Source organism: Triturus cristatus, chromosome 3_2, assembly GCF_964204655.1.
Source record: "Triturus cristatus chromosome 3_2, aTriCri1.1, whole genome shotgun sequence".
In the NCBI taxonomy this organism is placed as follows: domain Eukaryota; kingdom Metazoa; phylum Chordata; class Amphibia; order Caudata; family Salamandridae; genus Triturus; species Triturus cristatus.
The window spans coordinates 489,915,326-489,935,938 of record NC_140584.1 but is presented as its reverse complement, the minus strand read 5'-3'; the positions used below and the strand labels follow the sequence as shown (position 1 = coordinate 489,935,938).

The following is a 20,613-nucleotide window of genomic DNA, read 5'->3' as shown; positions in this document are numbered from 1 at the left end:
ACACCCATTCCCTAACCACTTGTCACTTAGTGACTAGATTTATTCACACGAAAACCTTTGCAAATAAATGCATTTATGACTACACAGGTAACTGTTGTAAAATTGCAAAGTACTTATGCGCTTGTTAAAAAAATAATAAAACAGGGCCTTTTAAGTATGTAAACAGAACATTCCTATAAATAGCTGTGTGTATCAGGCCCCGGGCAAGTTTGTAGGAGATGGAAAACCTCCTTGCCATGAACAATCTCATGCAGTGATGAAACCTTGGGCCCTCACCTAGCAAATATTCTTTTTCTTCTATGTTTGGAGGCACTCAAAAGGCATAAGAGCATTTTTCCTCTGAAAATCTTTGCATTGTTCATGCCCAAGACTAAAGCTGTAAACAATGCAAGTATCCCACTAAATGCCCATTTAGCTTTCATTACTCTGTGCTTCCCCCTAGCTATATTTTGTGTTCTTCAAGCCCAAGGGCATAGAAGTAAATCGGATTTGGAATCGGACACACCAAAAGCATTAATTACTCCGCATAAAATGGAATGTCTGCAGTACAACCCGAATAAGAATGGCCACTTCCATATGGTAACAGGTGGACCAATAACACGTTGGTATATTCAGGCACCATTATGTCATAATTTCCATATATAACACGTGTTGTGCACCTCTGCAAAGCCTTACAGGCTTCCATTGGGATCAATTACCATGAAAATCTGACAGCAAGAAATGTTATGGTGTACTTTGCACATGATTGATATAGACACGTTTCTTAACTCCTTCTCCTCCTCACAAAACTTCTAGAACAATCCCTTTCCTCAGTCCTCCTAGTTCTCACAGGCTCTTGAGCTCAGGCTACTTAGGTCACAGTTTCCTTTTCTAGAGTTCTGAGTGAGATGATCCTTCAAGCAGGACGTAAGCATAATGTTGTAATCCCACTTAATACATTTCTTATATCTATATGTAAGACATCCCCCTTGTCATGTTATCACTTGGGATGTAATTCAACCAACACTACTGTTGGTACATTCCTCCACTATTCCCCCCCACACCTATTGTTCTGGTATTACCCACTGAGGATTCTGAGAGTGCATTTAGAATGTCGGCGGTTCCTGTCAGTTGAGACTTGACAGCTCCTGTCAGCTATGCAGAGGCATATTGGGAACACCTTATGAGGAGTAATTAACCTACCTGCTTAAACTACGTTGCCTGATTTCATCATTTCACACCTTTTCACATAGCTTTAAGCATAACTTGTCTACTTCCAGTTTGTAAGTTAATTTGTTGACCTTACATCTGGTAGATGTCAACATGTAAAGCAATAACAGCCTACTTTTCCAGAGGGTGCAAATAGTGATACGCCTCTCTTCGCGCCGGGGCGTGAGGGGTTTGCCCTTTTCTAGCCCTTTGTTTGGAGGTCTAAAAGGAAAAACGGATGAATGTGAAAATGTTCAATAGATTAGCAAGGGCAAGTAAATACAAACTTGAAAGCAACAGCTTTAAACTTGTTTTAGTGCCTTATGTCTTTTTTTCTGTTTGGCAGGGCCGTCAAATTCCCTCAAATTTTAAGATGTGATTATCCTGACGGAGGGCTTATGTGTGATGAAACACAGAAGAAAATCCCAACCCTAAGAAATCTTCAAACAGCCTGACTTTCTTCTCTGTCCCAGTCAGGGTGACTTGTGAGTTTGTGCTATGTAGACTTTGTTGTCTCTTGCCTTTTCCTCCCCCTGAAAATATTTTTAGAATCTCATCTTACCAAATGAAACTGTGATGTTTTTGACTTGCAGCTATTGTATTGCACATTTTACTTGAATGAACTGCGAAAACCCCTCTATTCATGGACGAGGACACCAAGTTCTCAAATTGGCAAGTGGATCAACCAACCACCAGTACCACTGATGGTAAAAGATACTTTTCAAAAGAGGACTATACGCATTCTGTGGAAAATGGATCTTCGCATTTGCATCGGCCACAAGATACGTACCCCACAACCTTTGAAGAAAGTGAGCCCTGTACAGGTACAGTCTAAAGGCATGCATTTTTATGTTTTGTGTGGATGCCACATACGAAACTTTTAAAAAAAAGAAAGCAATCTCTCTAAGCTAAGGGGACAGGGTTACGTAACCAGAAAATAATCCTCATGGTATTGCTATAATACAAGAAGCGTAAATCAAGCAAGATCAACATGCTCGCCAGTCCACTAACACCTACTGTGTGTAACCTATGCAAAAACATATCATTATTTGACATGTCTACAATCTGAAATTTATAAATCTTTATTTAAAAAAAAAAAAAGAAAACTTAGCAAAAAGTGTTATAAAAAAGAAAAACGGTCTTTTCAATAACAAAAACATGCATCTCAGTCAGGAAATCATAGGTATTTATCTTTTACATTGCATAAACATCGGAAACATTAAATATGAAAATCAGTTTTTAAGAATCATTCTACTTTGCTAATAGTGTCACTGTACAATTATGAATGAATGTCATATACAAATATTAAGTGCAGGCAAATTGTGGACATAAAATTGTCAATGCATTTCTGTGGCTTAGGTTTTATCACTTCACCTTCTTCAGAACCTTAGTTCATTGAATCTTTCATAAAGAATACATAAAACATATAGACCACAAAATGCAGCATAGAAAAACCGATCTGAACCCAACAGAAAAGGCACAATTATAAACATCACCAATATAGGTTTTCATCAATTCTCTATTTCATGTTCTATGGTACATTTATCCCCACATTAAAAAAAAACCAAAAAACTATTCGCCCCTTTATTGATTTGCACAGAAACACCCATGTTCCATACATTTTTCGCAATGCCTTTTCTAAACTATTCCCTTCCATAAAATGAAATTATTTATTATATTTCATTCCATTCCTCGCATTGACCTTTTTTCAGTATATCACATAGGATAGTGGATGTTGTTTGGTTGTGTGTTATTAGTAGAGTCATTACGTATTAAGTTTCTAAATGATTTTGGGGGCTAGTGTGAAAATTTTAATGAGCTTGAATGAATGGAGGTATTTGTAAGGCCCAACGGGCACCCAGAGGCTTCATAACGCTAGACATGCCTGAGAAGAAACCAAAAAACTCTAGATATACTGAGAAGTATAAATGAGTTTTCAAGGTCTTTCTAAAAGATTGAGGATTTTTCTGTAAGTGAAGAAACGAGTGGGACTGCATTGCACCGAGTGGGAGAGAACTATGAAGGCTTGAGTGCCAACTCTTGCCTTAGCAAAGCATCGACCCGTCAATGCTTGCTGGATCAAATCGAACGATTTGAAAATGTAACTAGAGAGCAACTTGTGAAAAAACGAGGGCGGTGTGTATAATATGCTTTGAAACTGTAGCCTTAAGCTTTACATTAAATATATTTTTCAACTGAAACCCTTTGTAAAGAATGATGAGTTTCAGAGACCTGGTCAAATTTGCGGAGGTTAAAAATGAAACTTACAGCAAAGTTCTGTTCCATCTCTAGCCAGTGCAAGCATTTGGCTGGAAGGCCCAGGTTTCAGGTGTTTATGGGATCTAGGCGTGAATTGATGGCTGAATTAACCACCACAGCACTAAGATGAGAAGGGCTGTGAAGAGATTTCTTCTAAAATTTTAAGTTGGAAGAAACATAAGGAAAATCCATAATTTATTTTCATAGCCAACGTAAGCTCTTTTTCAAGAAAAAAACCTTTACTTAATCCACGGCCACTGGTACCGAACCAAGGTTGGTTGGCCATATATATGTGGACTAGGGATTATTTCTGCCTAGTAATGAGTCTTCAGTCTGGGATCCATTTACTCTCAGAAACGTCATCCAATGTAGTGTTTCTGAAAGGCACCCTGTTAGATCCACTTGAATATCCCGTTCAGGTTTATCAACTCGTAAAGTAAGATGGGTATAATTTGCATGACAAGGCACCAACCATAGGAAAGGTACACTGCTATGCCTAGGATAAGTTTGGGATCCTGCTTTTCTACCTCTGATATACTTTCATGAGTCCACATCAAACCACTAGGCAAGTGCAAACTGCTCTTAAATTTTTGTTGGAGAATCCGGTAATTCTTACCCAAAAAGTTCTACGTTCTTTGTGGTCTCCACATAGAAGTTTATTAGACAAAACACCTGACTTTTTTGACAGATTGTTAAGCCTTCCAGACACCATTATTAGCCTTTATCCTACCTGGAATTCTCTCACTGCTTTAGCTAAACCTCAGGCAAGAGTCTTTGGGTCTTCCTTAGTTTTTATGGCACATTTCTTCGTAACCAAAGCTGCACCCAGTTGGTGAAGAACGGAGATTCTACCCTGTTTTAGCAGCATATTGATATTTCCTTATTCCTTTTCCCCATACATTTTATAGCCTACATGGAGTCACTGAGTGAGGTTGTGAGCAACATGGGTCTCGCTAGCCATAATTGTGATGATCAAAATTGGACTTATACCAACGTAGGAGGATAAAATCACATCAGCATCTTTCAAGTTGCAAACATGCAGGCTTGTATGGTGCAATACAACCCGAAGCTCAGCCATGAGATTACATTTTTTTTTCTCACCTCATCTTCCTCTGCATTTAGTACAGAATTGGAAGACACCGCCTGCATCAGTTGGGATCGCACCTACTCCCATATCAAATGCTACTAAGCTGCAGATCAGAAATGCAGCGAAAACCAACAATGCCAACTCTAGCTGTTGAAAAATAACATGTTCTATCAATTCTATCACTATGCCTCCCAAAATACTAAAAGCAGTCAACATGCTACAGCTTGGATGACCAGTGCCACCTATTACTTTGATCATATGACAACTCTTCTATGCATTCAGCCAGTGCCTCATAAACTCCAAATGTAACTTATATTTGGTGTATACAGATGTGCACCTCATCTCAGGTTTGTTTAAATCAAGGTTGAACTCTCGAACGAATTTTCAATGTTTTATGTTGAAACTTCATTTTAATATTCTTCCAAGTGCAGTCCAAATATAGTGCTGCCACTTGAGCTAATTCTCCATCAAATGAAAAAACTCTACACTCCAAATCTTCAATTACTTTTGTGGGATTCGTGATTTTTTTCCCCTTAGTCTAACCATTTCTCTGGTCTTTACTGTGAATTATTGTCCATGTCTACATGCGGCTTTGACCCCCACTATCACAAATGGTGTCCATTATTAGTCGTCTTCTCAAGCAGACCCTTGAAATCTATACCTTTTGAGCATATTGGTCTTTGAGCTGTGTATTCCCTTGCTGTATTGAAAACTCTCGTCTTCAGCTACTTCCTCACTTAATAGAACATATAAACTTCCACCTCCCCAGCTCAGTATCTTTAACCTGCTTCTTTCTTCCATGAGCCAATTTGCCCTTTTCCTTCAGTAGCCTTTCCTATTTGTAAATTATTCTCAGACCTACCCTTTTACTCATTTGCTCTTGCTCGTCCTGTAGTTGATATTTACACACTGGCATGCTAGAACAGTCTTACTGTTATGCAGATGTACACCTACATTCATCAGATTTACACTTGTTTCAAGAACACATTCCTTTGGTTACATAGCAAGTAAGCTTACAGAATCGCTTCAGCATTTACAGTAAAGAAATGCTTTGGGTCCAGTGACTTGGTTTTCTGTGAAATATGGGAATATGTGTAGTTCTGCATAGTGCCCTTGCCTGGATCCAATTAGCGGAACACATCTTTTCAAATTACTCTCTAACACACGTCATTCTGTTCACAAATGCAATTTTTGACAGTTATTTCATATATGAGCTTTACTCTGATTTTATCAACTTGTAAACAAACATAGGTTACATGTCCAGGATGCAGAAGGTTACATTGCACAGATAATTAGGCTTCAGGGTCAATAACTTATCAAAGGGGACTAGTCCAACACAGAAAGTGGGGGAATGGAAACTGAGTATCATAGTCCAGTAACAACTCCTGAAGCATGCTGTGGCATAACTAAATAATGGAAGTTGAGTAACTGGGATAATAGTGAGGATGAAAAGGTTGGACTAGGGATTGGGGTGGTTGGGGATGGGGGCGTATGGGTCCAGATCAGTTGATGTAGTGCAAAGGGGGGGGGTCAATACTTGCAGATGTACATTGTCCGACTCAGTGGGGGATCAGAGAGAGGTCTGGCTAGTCTCTCCTATAATAAGAGACCTTAGAAGCAGGAGGAGGTGTGGAGATCTTGGGAAGGGAGGGGATGGAAAGGCGGGAGCCACATGAGTCAGTGCCCTGGAACTATGACAGTTGCTGGTGCCATAGAAGCATCCTCCCTATGTAGTGCTGTCGCCTCGGCCTCAACCAAATGCACCAACGCAGTCCTCCAGGCCATGGTGCTAGGAAAAGTATCGCTCTTACAGCACATTGTCACAGTGTATTTCGCCAAGACAAGGGCTAAATCAGTGAAGCAGGCCGCCATTTTATACTTCTTGGGAGGGAGTGGTGCAGGCAAACACTGACCACTTTTGTGTGTGAAAAAGGCCGCTTTATTGAAACCGGTGCACATCACAACATTTCTTGGCCAACCACCTTACAAAATTAAAACCGCGCTGTACATTCAGAGAATAACCCCTAATCGTACCCCCACCCCTATGAACCCCCAAACATGCCCACCCTGCAGCTGACTCATTAACTGTATTGCAGTTCAACATTTCCAACATTCCATTCCCCCTACATCCTATGAGTATCTATATGAACCTGTAATTACCCAAATGTCCTAAATTGAACCTTAAACTACCTGCCTACCCTCCCCTTGTACATGGATCCCCAACTGGCAATGGCAAGCAACGTCTGCAAACTCTTGTCAAACTTTTCATGCCCCCCGTAGCACCTATTCCAAGCGACAACGTACAGAAACCCAGCCCCTGCACACCTGTTTAAAACCGCGGCCCACAAAAACCAACAAAATAATCCCCCCCAGCCCTACTTAGAGAGGTGGGAGGGAGGGACAAGGATTACCACTGACAAAAACTAATAACCACTAGGTCACCTGGACCTAAAATGGGGGCTGGTAGCCCAAGCTATACCCCTAAATAAACTTTGGATTGCTTTCGGGCTGATATAGAGCCCAACACAAAATGGCACCCATTTAATTCCCCCTACATACTGTGAGTATCTATATGAACCTGTAAGTAACCAAATGTCCTAAATTAAACCTCCAACTACCTGCCTACCCTCCCCCTGCACATGGATCCCCAACTGGCACCGTCAAGCAACGTCTGCAAACTCCTGTCAAACTTTTCATGCCCCCGCCACCCAGACATGGCGGGTTGTGAAACTACACCCTTTTTTGCCCTTCCTCCCCAGGTGTCAACTCCCCTGTCTGGCAAAATTTCTAAAGTTTTATGTTCAAAACATTTCCTATCAACTCCTGGATCTCCAATAAATACAAATCAATGCCTCTGCGAATCCGATGCCGAATCCAATCTCTCTGCAAAAGCGCTCCATCTCCTTGTTGATTTTCCTTCTCGCCCTGTCTGTTGCCGCCGGTTTACAAGCCCCTCTCCAAGAATGCCGTGGAACAAATTCATTCCATAAAACAAACACACTGGATTACTGGGCCTTAATTTCCAAGAAATCTCTCTTCATGGTTCTCATCAATACAGTTCCTTTTTCCCTGATCAAATTATTCTCCCCCAAATGAATGAACAGTACATCCGGGCACCGAGATACGACCATCTTCCCATTTAATGTGTGCAATAAATCCCTCCATAGCATACTCCCTTTTCCTTACCAGGTAATTTGAAACAGGCGTTCGTTAAAACCTGAATTCGTCACCACACACCTCTGTCCTGCTTAAATCGCTGCCCATTTTGCGCATGACTGGCCCACTATCCAAATCGCCACCTCTTCAGACGCGGGGCACACTACAGCACCTGGAAAGAAACAAAGAAGCAATAAGCATTTCACAGTCGCCTCCAATGTGCTAGCATCCCCCCCCACCCTTAGCACCTATAGCATCCTGAAGACCATGCTATCTTCATGTGCCCAACCCCGGGATGCTGTCTCCGACGCCACCCTGATACGGAAAGAGTGTGTGCCATAATCCACAGCCTGAACGCTGAGCCAGTGCGGTCCAGAGCATCAACAGTAACTGGTATGCTGTCACCTTACCTCCCTGCATTTGGAGGAAAATTGCCCCAATATCTCTCCCGCAACACTCCGCCTAGTGCCTACCCCATGCCACCGGGCAAAAACCAGGAGTACCCATCGCATTGAAACTGACCCACTTCCCTTGGGCCCTCTGATCCATTTTGTATTGCTGAATCCACACCTCCCATCTCCTTGGTGCTTGAATCCCTTTCCCCCAAAAGAGACCTCTCCTACTTCTGCCCCCCAGTAGCTCTGATACTCTCAGAGCACCGTAAAACATCCAGACCATTATCCTTGCGAACACACAGGTTTGAGCCACAGCAAGCTGCAGGTAATTGTTCTAACACTCGTAGCAACATATTCCAGGTCAGAGGTTTCCTAATCCACCCCAGCAGGCCCTGCTCCCTTGCTCAACTCTCCAGTATCCTACACCCCAGTTCCCCCTCAGATGAGGGATATCCCCATAACCGTTTACCCATGAAAGCTAAACCTGCCAACTTCCCAGCAACATTCACCCACGACAAGCCTTTTTCGACCAGCCCCAAGATATATTGTTCCACTTCTTAACTGTGTGCCCGTCCCATTTCCGTGCGCTGCGCCCTAATGCCAAGAATTCCTTCCAAGTCTGTGCGTATGCCCTGTGCGTTGAATCCGCTAATGACCGTATCACCAGTTGTACCATCCGGCGTTGCCTACGGACCACAATGTCTCTGGCATGGGTGCCGGGTCACTGTCCGAGTCCTTGGCTAACTCACGGAATCTCCCACACCGTGAACAAGACAAGGCATCTGCAATGTCATTGTCCACACCTGGGACATGGCACACTCTGAAAGTTATGTCGCTTTACCATTTTCGCCAGAGCTATACGCCTTTTTCCAGAAAACGACCTGGGCCCTAAAAGAGGACACCATCCTGGTCAGATTACCCTCCTTAAGGTCTAGGTTCGTATGGAAAACATTGACACTAGGGTACCAGAAAGGTCGGTCCTCCCATTGTGGAGGCGTTCCACCTATGACTACCAGGATATAGGGTGTCGAGGGCTTCTGAAGATAGACAAATGACTTCATCCAGCTCACTCGTAGCCCCAGAGGTTTCCAAAAGTAAGCAGAAGCTCGGCAAGACTGGAGAGGCCTACAGTAAGATCCTTGACATAGACTAGGACATCATCTGCATAGAGTGAGATGATGGGGGTGTTCGGCAGCAGCCGCGGTATTCATTTTCTTGTCATTAATGTTACACATGGAATGTTTGCTTATGGTGCTTGTAAAGCACAGACTATCACCCAGGCAGGAGTATCTTGGTGATGAAAAACAATAATGCACAGGTAATCTCGACCTACACTGGCTAAGGAAATAACTAGGTTTTCCTACATTTAAGGAGATTAAGTTCTTTCCTCAAATACATTGATGGAGAGTTACTTTTTATCTCTGTGGCTACTGAAAATGCATGGCATCTGAATTGAGGAATGCCGAAACCGAGGGGCCAGGAGCAGTGAAGAGTCAGAGGTTCTCAGAGTGTGTAAAACGATGTCCAAGAAAACGTTGTGTGGAAGAGCTTTGTGCACCAGAGAGATTAAAAAGCGATGCAGTCTTTCACAGGGAGCCTATGCAAAGACGTTATGGCACTAAAGATATGGCGACGAGCCTGCAAATGTTTTCACGTAATTTGCATAGCTAATTATGTGTGTAGAATTAGCTAACTATACTCTGAAATCAGTTTGGATGCAAGGAAAAACCTGGTGGAAAATAGTTCATGAGGAATAAAGTAGACACATTCGTTGGTAGGAGCAGCTCAATTACTCTGCATTTTATTGCATGTTAGTAACAGTAACATAACGCTCAACACCCTGAAAAGCAAGATTGATACCTGCAGGGAATAGTAGTGTAGCTTGACCTCTCACAGGTAATGTATGGGCTGACGAAGGGGCGATCATATATATTGACTGTTCGCTTGTTGCTACACAGAACAATTGCAAAAGGGGGTCTTTTAAATTAGTAGGTCACATGTCCTGATGAATAATAAAATAGTGTACATGGGACAGTGGCAATGTGATCTTATCGTCTTTATATATATATATATATATATATATATATATATATATATATTTTTTTTTTTTTTTTTAAAGTATGTGCATTCTTTTCTGATGAAATGTGAGCAGGAATCTCATGGACGCCAGATCAAGGGACGATGAGCAGACCTGTGATTTTGTATCCAAATAGATGGAGGCAAGCCGAGTCAAGGTTATTTAGGCTCCTCCACCCCGGCAGACCATGAGGCAAATTTTGATTAACTACTAAATACTACGCGTTCAATCTAACCGTATGTAATTGATTTACGCTGACACTAATGTGCGCGTTTATTTTTCCTTTTTACTTTATCACCTTATTCTAGGTCTTTGCACGGAGTGGTACACATGGGGCTGGTCCCCATGCGGTCCTGAAGAAGAGGTTTAGGGCATAACCTCGAAACATGTTGGCTTTCAATATTAGGGACTATTAGCACATTATTACCTAATTCCTCCCTTTTATTAACCCCCCTTTTATCCTTTACCAACTAGGAGTACGAATAAACTCATTTATGGTTTAGCAGCCTCTGTGTGGCTGCCAAGTATATAGGAAACCCGTAGCCCAAGTGTAATTGGACAACAGCATTACCACACAAATTTAGTAGCATTTATTGGACACAATGGCAGCTTGAATTTCTAAGAATAGATTTTTGGATTCCTAGATTTAGACCACCTTTATTTGAATTGGAAGTTGACCCTTGACAAGAGGCTACTGACTGTCTGAGAGATGCTATAAGCACTTCCATCTTGGTAGGGTTGGAGTTTAGACAATTAGTCAACATTCGCCTAAAGCTAAAGGAGAGATACTTTATCAAAGAAGATGATTGAGATCTGGATTTCTGTGTTAAATTGTTGATGAAGATTAAAGATCAACTGGATGCCATTGGCTATATTTAAAGGTGAGCCCCTGCTAGATGTAGTAACTTTTACAGGGGCTGCAAGTGTATAATAAATATGAAGGGAAAAAGAACCATCCATGTGGGCAACAACAATTAAGGCCTCGAGGGCCAGAGCTGATGGAAGAGGCTGCTTTCTCTAGACTAAAAAATATTTCAGCTGCTTTAAGCCTCTAGCCTGAATAACCTACTTCAGTTAGTCCAGCAGTCAAGATGGCACGGACAATGATGTTGAAGGCTGCAGTACCACCATCTAAATTTTTCCTTAGATCATTGAGCTCTGAAAGGACAGCCAATGTATTGTTCCTGTGAGGTCAGAATCCTCCATGGAATTAGTTGAATAGCCAGTTGCTCTCAGCAAAAATATATTTGCGAGACACAAGCTTCTTAAATAGTTTCCCAAAGAAGGAAAGAAGTGAAATTTGTCAAATTATTTAAATCCTTAAATGATTTAATAGAGTTTGAATAATTGGTATTGTTAGAAAGAGAGATGTTTACTTTGTATGTTTCTGCATTCCAACAAGATTAATATTTCAACCGTGAGACCATTTTCTATAATTTCTTTGTTTTTCTTAACATACAATTAAAATTCCGAATCGTGGCCCCAGCCAATAGGTGCAGATGTCATGTGCAAGCCCTTACGAGACTAAAATTGAGAATGAGAAAAATAAATAGTAAGACCCAAGTATGTCATTGAACCTTTATACATCAAAAAGATCAGAAAATGAGCATGATGTGATATTCGCAAATGTATGACGTTACAACACATACATTTACAATGCATGCCTTTACAACACAGTTTTTACATCGCAACATCCTTTACAACGCATTCTTTTACATCGCATGCCATTACATCGCATTTTCAGAAACTACCTTTCCAACGCATTCTATTACATCGCATTATACCCTTACAACACATACCATTACAATGCATACCATTACATCGCGTTTAAGGTAAGTGTTGGATAGTATAGGGGTAGTAATTACTATTCTAACTCCAGTGAGTGCAACAGTAGGGTAAGTGTTGAATAGTGTAGGGTTAAAAATTACTATTCTAACTCCAGTGAGTGCAACAGTAGGGTAAGTGTTGGATAGTGTAGGGGTAAAAATGACTATTCTAACTCCAGTGAGTGCAACAGTAGGGTAAGTGTTGGATAGTGTAGGGGTAAAAATGACTATTCTAACTCCAGTGAGTGCAACAGTAGGGTAAGTGTTGGATAGTGTAAGGGTACTATGCGTTGTAATGATATGCATTGTAATGACTTGCGATGTAATGCCTGCGTTGTAGTGACATGCGTTGTAATGACATGCGTTGCAGTGACATGTGATGTAATGGCTGCGTTGTAATGACATGCGATGTAAAGGATGTTGCGATGTAATGACTGCTATGTAAAGGTAGTGCAATGTAATGACTGCGTTGTAAAGGTTGTTTCCCGATATTCCTCAAGCAATACTTCTGAAAAGCATGCTGTTTATTTCTTGAATCTACATTGTGGTAATTAATTGTTAAGGTCATGGTTATAACTAGGGGGGAAATTTTAAGGTGCACACTCCAGCTTATGATGTGAATAGGAATTGAACTTGGGTGATATTTGCCTAGTGGCTGAATGATCATGCGCTGTTTGCACCTCTGCCAACCATGTGCCCTGCACTTTCCCCCTAGAAAGTTACCAGTAGGTGAAACATTTCAAAAGTCTGATGTGCACACATTGCAATGTGTTCCAGTGTGCATAGAAATTTGCACCCAGGAAGGTATTTGATTTGGGCTTATTTTCTTAACTATTATTGCCTTACTGCATATTTCTTATGAAAATGGTTACTAATGGACCGGATAAATCTAACTGAAGCAAGTATTCTCTCTTATAATCTCTTTTCTTTTTGTTTCAGATGGAAAACCTGAGCTTGATGAATACTTGACAAATATCAAATGGCTAGGACAACTTTCTTGTAAGGGATTGATTCCTGAGTTGGAGATTAATTGTACAGAGACAAAGGTAATAATGAAGTTTCTTACATATGCATTTGACAATCCACTTTTTTGTTTATGAGGTATTTTGGAAAATGAGGGCTGCAGATTGTCCTAAATTTCAGTTGGCTCACCAAGAAGTCTTTCCTAAAAGGTGATGATTGCTTTCAGGTCTAGTAGTTGAACATTTGTAGTGTAAATATCATTGGGTAATGCAGAGAGGTGTCTATAATGAATATACTGCCTCCCACACTTGTGAATTTCAACCTGTAATTTGTTACCACCATCCAACCTGCATGATTTCTACTTTACCAGGTGATTCCATTCTCCTCACTATGTCACTTCCTGATTCTTCCCCACATACTGCCACTGACTCACATCAAGGCTCTCTGCTGCAGGGTTCACAAAGAGAAGTCCAGTAAACAGCAACTTTTCAGTCCCTGAAGCAGCGTGTTTGGTTGTTAAAAATGTTCAAACCCAGATAGAAATTTGATGCTTTCAACTTGCCCTACAACAATGAACACTAAGCGAAAGTTACAAGGAATTATGTAATTTAGCTCCTTGAATCTGTTTTTAATTTATTGGTGGTGTGCTGGCATGCCCAACGCATGTTTGGATCAAAACTCTTCTGATACTACATGCCATCAAAGATCCTGGTGTGTAATCCAGCTAATGCATCAAGTCACAAGACCTGATAACATCCTTGATGTTACATGGTGCAGTGGATTATAGAATTTGGGATTGACTTAGTAGGTACTAGGGTAAGAATTCACTCAAGCAACACACCAGAGATATATTCAAGCTGTACTGGGTGCACCACTAAGGTTAACCTAGGTCCACAAGACCAAGACATAACTACCCAGCCTCTACCCAACTGATGGCCAACACAGCCCAAGTATAGTACGATGTGGTCTCCTAAATTCCTGTTCCATCCTGAAACATCATTAGGAAGTGGCCTAGTTGCTTGAGAATCAGAAGCTTCATCTGTTCTCTGTGACAGGGACCTGGTTGAATGAGTGAACCAACCCAGAGTTCACATTCGCCATCCTCGTGGTTCTGGGGATGATGAGGAAAGACAGAGTAGGCTAACGATGAGAAAGTTGCCTGTTTTTTCATTCTTTCTATTGCATACCCTAAACCCTTTACTGTATGGGAATATTATAGTTTCACTCACAGACATTTTGTTGTGCAAATTTACTACCTTCCTCACCAAAACTTGGACTATTGTTTTGACCTATCAAGTAAAAGTCTTGACTCGTGCTTCCAATTTGTTAATTCAGTTTACATGCTGAAATAACACATTCCCTAATTTAACAAGTTTATCTCATGTCTTCAATCTCTAGGTTTGGGGCAAGTAGTCTAGGGAAGCACCCATGTTTTTGGGCATTTGCTCGATTTTTCTTTTTTCTTTTTTTTCTTTGCTAATTCACAGGAAGGCTATTGTAACCCTTCCTCTAGGATGGACACACCATCATGTAATTACTTTTAAGGCTATGGCATATGGCTCCAGGTAAATTGCATTCACAGATGTAGAGTGAATAGAATATATGAAGGGCCTTCAATTCTGAAGGAACCCTAAAAGATCTGCAAATCTTTACCAAGAGTGATAGAAAGTAGGTGCAGGCTTTGGCTCAGCTCAGTCATAAATTGAACTGATTGAATGAGACATATTTATCCCCTCTCAAACCCTCCATCTCGCCCCCAGGCACTTCACGACTTCTTGGAGTGGCAGGACCGTAGTTACTAGCTTATACTGGAACTAGTAGCAATATGTTTAGCCTCAAGACATGCCAAGAGGAGTTGGCATCATGATTACTCAATGTAGCTCAGACTCTACCAAACCTGTTTTCAGGGGGCCAAATCCGCAGAATTGGCATCTTCAGATAGCCCTACCAAGACATTATTCAAGTTCTCTACTAAAAGCCCCTTTGCCTCCCTATGTGAAGAGCTAACTGCATTTTTTGTGAAAAAAATAGAGGCCATCTACACCCACACCAAGGCGAATCCGTACTCTAGTACTTTTGGTGCAACTCCAGCTTTGGCTGAGCAAGTACCTAAGATTACTTTATTCCCTCATATGACATATGATGAGGTGTAGCTGGCTCTCAGCATGGTGACTTCAGAATCCTTTTTTGACCTGGTCTTGTTTCCATTATGAAAAAATTAATGTTTGTCATTGTACCTTCTTATGTGAGGTTATCAGTGACTCTCTTAGCCCAGGTGTTGTACAAGATTTTGGTAAGCGAGTAAGGTAGCATCCCTGCTAAAGAAAACAGACTGCGTTCCTGTGATGCAGAAATATTGTCCCATCACCCATCCCCATGCCTCCGCGAAGGTGATGAAACAACATCTAATAAAATGGCTGGTGCAACGTCTGAATCCCTCAGCGGCACTTGATTGTTTACAGGCATGCTGACAAGCAGGGCATAGCACGGAAACAGCCCTAGATTGACTGTAGCAGTAATGAGAGGATATAAGAAGGGTAGGTGTTTTGCTATTATATACGTCTGCAGACTTTGATTCGGTCAGCTATGACATTCCCATGCACCATTTAGCCAATAGTGGCCTTGCGGGATGCACCCTGTGATGATTTTAGTCATTGTTGCAAGGTCTTTCTCAAGTTGTGGTGCTATGCCATTCTGCTCCAAGAGGTCTTCCCTCTTGCCCATCCTATTCAATATCTATATGTAGCACTTAGGAGAGATTTTTAGGAGTTTCAGCTTTTAGGCACTTCATATGCAGACAACACTCCAGTCTTTCTCTCCTCTTCAGTCGTAAATTCGGGCAGTGCTCATAGGATCTGCTTAGTGACAGTTGACAGCTGGATGGCCAATAACTATCTCAAAATGAATGGTGGTAAAAATGAATTCCTTTTTGCTGGACGAGAATCACTGACTTGGCCACCCTTTTTAGGGACTCACCCTCTCTCTGCCCCCCAAGTGAATAATGTTTGTGTTTGGCTCTATAACACTTCTTTTAATTACCAGATCCATAAAAAATGGTCACCATGCCCTTTCATTCAACATATGCTGAGGAACATTCTTCCGTTCCTTCCTTTCTAATTCCATGCTCAGGTGATGGGTGCATTAATACTATCTTGTTTAGACCACTGCAATGCTTATTACCTATGTCTTCCAGCCTCTTGTATCTCCAGTCTACAGTGTATACAAAATATGGCTATCCCCCTGATTAATGGCCTGTGAAAATTTGATTGTTTCTGAGGCGAATTGTGCTGTGCACTGGCTCCCAGTGCAAGCCTGAATAAGCTTGATATATAGCGAGTGGCACGCAGAATCAAACTAATCTTCACCTTGGTATTGCTAAGTGGAGGAAGGTGAAGTATTATGTGGTGATGCCGGTTAGGCTATATCATGCAATACCCTTATACCTCAAAGATGGTCCTTTGAGTTACAATAATAAATCCTTAGCTAAGTCCTGGTAGTGTGGCAAAAAGCAGGCATGCTTTACTAGAGGAACATGTGTTAAGCATTTCAGAGTACCAACATGGATGATAAGTAATTGACACAACTCGAAAGAAATCCAACACCAATTTATATAAACACAGACACCAAAACGAAGTCAGTCGGATGATTATAACTGGGGTTATGAATTTTAGAAGCAAAATTAAATCAGGGCAAAACAGCGCTGCAAAACGTTATCATTGCAGCCAATGGAAAAAAGTCCTAGTGACAATTGGTCACTTGCAGGTCAAGTTGTGTCGAACCCAAGGAGGTCAAAGATGATGCGGGTCCCAGGACCCGCATCACAGTCAGTCAGTACGAGTTTACCTGGCTCGAGAAGCCCGGGTGCAGAGTTGTCCTGGCTGTCCTTGGTGCTATTGCAGGAGCTGCAGGGGGGAGCTCGTTTTACCACTTACATGGTGGTGGTAAAGAAACAGGTGCAAAAAGCTGACAACAAAGCCACTTCTGACGTTAGATGAAGGTTTTGTGTTGTTCCCTTGAAGTGCAGCATTGAGTAAAGGTGGTGACTGCTGGACCGGCAATCAACAAGCCTTGGCAGCAGTAAACTCAGCAGTAAGTTATTTCGATGTACTGGGAAAACAGTAACTGCCTGAAAACTTGCTGGAGGTCAGGATTATGTTTCCCACAATGCACTGGACCTTCTACTTTTTGGCGATCCCTTGGAGGGCCGGATGGTCAGCGATTCTTTGGTTCTGGTTTATTGTTTTTACCTGCAGGGTGCAGGGGCCTAGAGCCACTAGTTCAGGGAAGTCTGGAGTTGCCTTTGGCTCTCAAAGGGGTCCCTCTGTCTAAGTGAACCAGTTTTTGTTTCGGGATGAGTCACAGTCATGCAGTCTCGGGAAGGCTGCTACAAGTGTAGAGTATCACACCTTTGGTTTGTGCAGCTCCTGTTGCCACTAACTCTTCTTGTGTCCTTTATTGCAGGTCGGATCAAAACTGAGGTTCTTGTGTCATGGGTAGCACTTAAATCCTAGATTTGGGGACATCAAGCATGTGGGTGAAAGTAGTCAATGGGCTACTAGCCCCAGCTGGCTAATCAGCCCCTCAGAAAACCACATCAGGGGGTGTATCTCATCTTTTCTACCCAGAACCCTCTATTCTACCACTGTTAAAAATGGCAAAAACCTTTCTTAGCTGTACAGACCCGGTAGTACACCTTAGAGATGTGGCTAGCCTTCTTGGGGTGTAAACCTCCTGAAACCTAATTTACCACCTGCCCAAGTGCAAATTTGCCTGGGACCAGAGGGAAGGTGGTTTCCTCCTTTGGGAGGCAGCCTGGTTGCATATAAAAAGCGGTGAAGGCTATGAAACTCACTGCCTTGATGTGCTATTTCACTAGTCAACCTGTCCAGGAGGGAGGTGTGACCTCTTTCCCAACCAGGCCATTTTTTCTCACTCCTAGAAGAGTTCACACCTCCTGGAAGATTCCTGTCTTGGCAGCAACAGCTGCTGGAGGGCAACCAGAGCACAGGAAAAGCTAGGGAAAGCAGGTGGGTAACCTCTAAGGTAGCCACCTGGGTACATGCCACATCGTCCTCGACATAGATGCGTGTCAGGCGGTGATGCGGCACGTTGTTTGATATCAAACATGACATATTTTGGCCGTACCGTAATGGACCTGGTGACCTAGAGTTTGCCTGGGTGTCAGCCCATGTTATCTTATCAACCGCTTATCACTTATAGTAGCCTTTAATGGTAAAGGTCACTATAAGGACATATTTTGCTTTGCAGTTTTAAATAGCACAAACACGACCCGATGGTATTGGAGAGCTTTATATGAGCACCAGTTACATTACCAAAGGACACAAACATTTTTCTAAGCATGGGGAGATTACATGATTTTTCCAGAATCACAGGATGTTGAGCCGATGTAAAGATTCAAACCCAGTTCCAAAGTCGGCAGCTCTGGTTGTTATGCCACACCCTCTCCCCAAGCTTCACTGATATGTCCTTACCTTTATTGTAATGCACCCTGCCTCCTGCGCTCAGGAGGCCTTCCTTTGGGGTGATTGATTAAAAAAAGTGCATTGACTTTGCCTCACATGGTGAAGCAAAGTCAAGTTCCTGCAGTCTGCAGTCATCAGTTTACTTGGGTCACTCAGGGTGGCACAAACAGTGCTTCAGGCCCTGGTGACCCCTTTAACACCCATGCCCTGGTTACCACTGGTACCATATACTAGGGACTTATAAGGGGGTTAAAGTCCTTGCCATTTGGATTGCGAATTCACATGTATCAGTTTTCGGTAGAGAGCACCAGCACTGGAGTCTGGGTAGCAGGCTTCAGTGCACTCTCAGAGTCGAAATGCAACATCTAATAGTTGAAATTGGGGCTAAAAGTGGGGCACCACTGCAAAAAGGCCTGTTTTCTTACTCCAAGCTTGTTGATCACCCTGATTTTATTATTGGTAGGTTGACCTCATGCAATGCAAAGGGGTTCTTTGATAGATCTTTTGTCTTAGTGCAGCTTTAGAATCCACTTTTTACATTGGTTTGTCACCTTATTGATACAGAAATTATAGTCCAGTAATTTTGTATTTCACATGCTGAAGGTCTAGTGCAGGGGTCTCCAACCATTTCTGCAATAAGAGTTACTTATGCTCAGTGCAAATCAGGATGAGCTACTCACAGTATTAGTATTGTAATGGTGACTGCATGAGACTTGATCACATTAGTTGCCATCCCATGCAACATTACTAGCTTCCTCCTAATGCCACACGATTTATCACCCAAAGGCTTTAAGTATATTTTGGAAATCTAGCCATTTTTCTACAAACATCAACATATGAGTTCTGAAAATACACACATTCATGTCTTGCAAGCACACTTTTCAATTGTAGTGTACATATATTAATTCAACCAAGCAAAAACATTTCTTTTTCGCATGTTGGGCTACACACAGGAGAGCTATTTACAGGTCGCTGGAGAGCTCATGAGCTAATCAGTGGAGAAGCCTGATCTAGTTATATGTTCTTGGAAGCAGTGGGATTATCCTTATATTCTTCAGCATTAAACTCCTGCCTTTTTCATGCAGCTTACGCTGACCACTCTTGTATATCTTCTGTTCCTACTGATACACAGTGCTTAATTTGTAAAAGAATAAGTGCCGGGGCTCCCTTTGGACACCACTGCAGCTTGCACCACACATTGCCAGTGACAGTACAAACACAGCAACAAATCATCACACTCTTACAACTGTGACAATTCATACTATTCCAGGCCCCCAAAGCTATAAGTATGGCTTGGGAAGCAGGTATTTAATGTAAACTAAACTAACAATGTAAGTGTAAACTGAACTAATAAGCAGCTGTTGTGCTCATACCCAAATTAGCTTTTTCTGGCCATGTGGCAGACTATCATAAACCCCGGTGATGGCAATTAGGTGCCCGTACCGAGCACCGTAGACCACCGGTTCAAATTAAGCACTGAGTACAAGCCTTTTCAAGTTAAACTAAGGTCAGATACTCTTCACAGAGTCAGCTGCCACGGACGAGGATTTCCATTTGAAGACTCCCGCCCCCAATATCAAGCTTTCCAACGTAGCCCCAACCACAGTGCTACATGTGGGAAAGCGTCTGTTACATGTTGTTCACACAACCTTTGTCACACTGTCCAAATACACCTGCACCTGGAAACAGACAAGGAAACACGTCATGGCACAGTAATGCTGGTAAAACTCTGAAATACCTGAAAGTGACTGATGGATAATAAATGTCCTCTTATAAAACCAAGCAATAAACAACTAATGTTTATTTCTAAATATAAGTTGCCATCTTGAAAATATCCAACCACCATTAATAAGCAGATTGAAAATATCCAACCACCATTAATAAGCAGATGTCAAAACCCTATACTGAAAATCTTATAGTATTGTTTACAACTTATATGTCAGTTGACAAATAAATCAATGAAGACCTCCACAGGCCCGCTCTGCTCCAAGGAAGCATAACAGTCAGAGGTGCTGACGTTGGAGATGGGGAACCAGGTTGGAGTCTCGGCATCGGCTTAACATGCGGTAATTCTGGACAAATAAATAATTTTGTCTCCCCGTGCCTACCAAAAACAAACAAAAAAATGAATGTGTCCTTGTGAAATGTAACTGGTGCTCATGTAAAGCTCTCCAATAAC

General features: G+C 41.9%; 1 protein-coding gene across 2 annotated transcripts in view; it reads left to right on the top strand.

The window, feature by feature from the left end:
- LOC146857591 (uncharacterized) overlaps window positions 1-20,613 on the top strand; it is a 164,603-nt gene that overhangs the window by 48,325 nt on the left and 95,665 nt on the right. For both annotated transcript variants that reach the window (XM_085648140.1, XM_085648141.1), the window contains exons 2-4: window positions 1,535-1,673; window positions 1,782-2,012; window positions 12,928-13,034. In XM_085648140.1, the coding sequence (XP_085504266.1) occupies window positions 1,832-2,012; window positions 12,928-13,034 (288 nt within the window). In that variant the 5' untranslated portion in view covers window positions 1,535-1,673; window positions 1,782-1,831. The remainder of the gene's footprint in view (window positions 1-1,534; window positions 1,674-1,781; window positions 2,013-12,927; window positions 13,035-20,613) is intronic.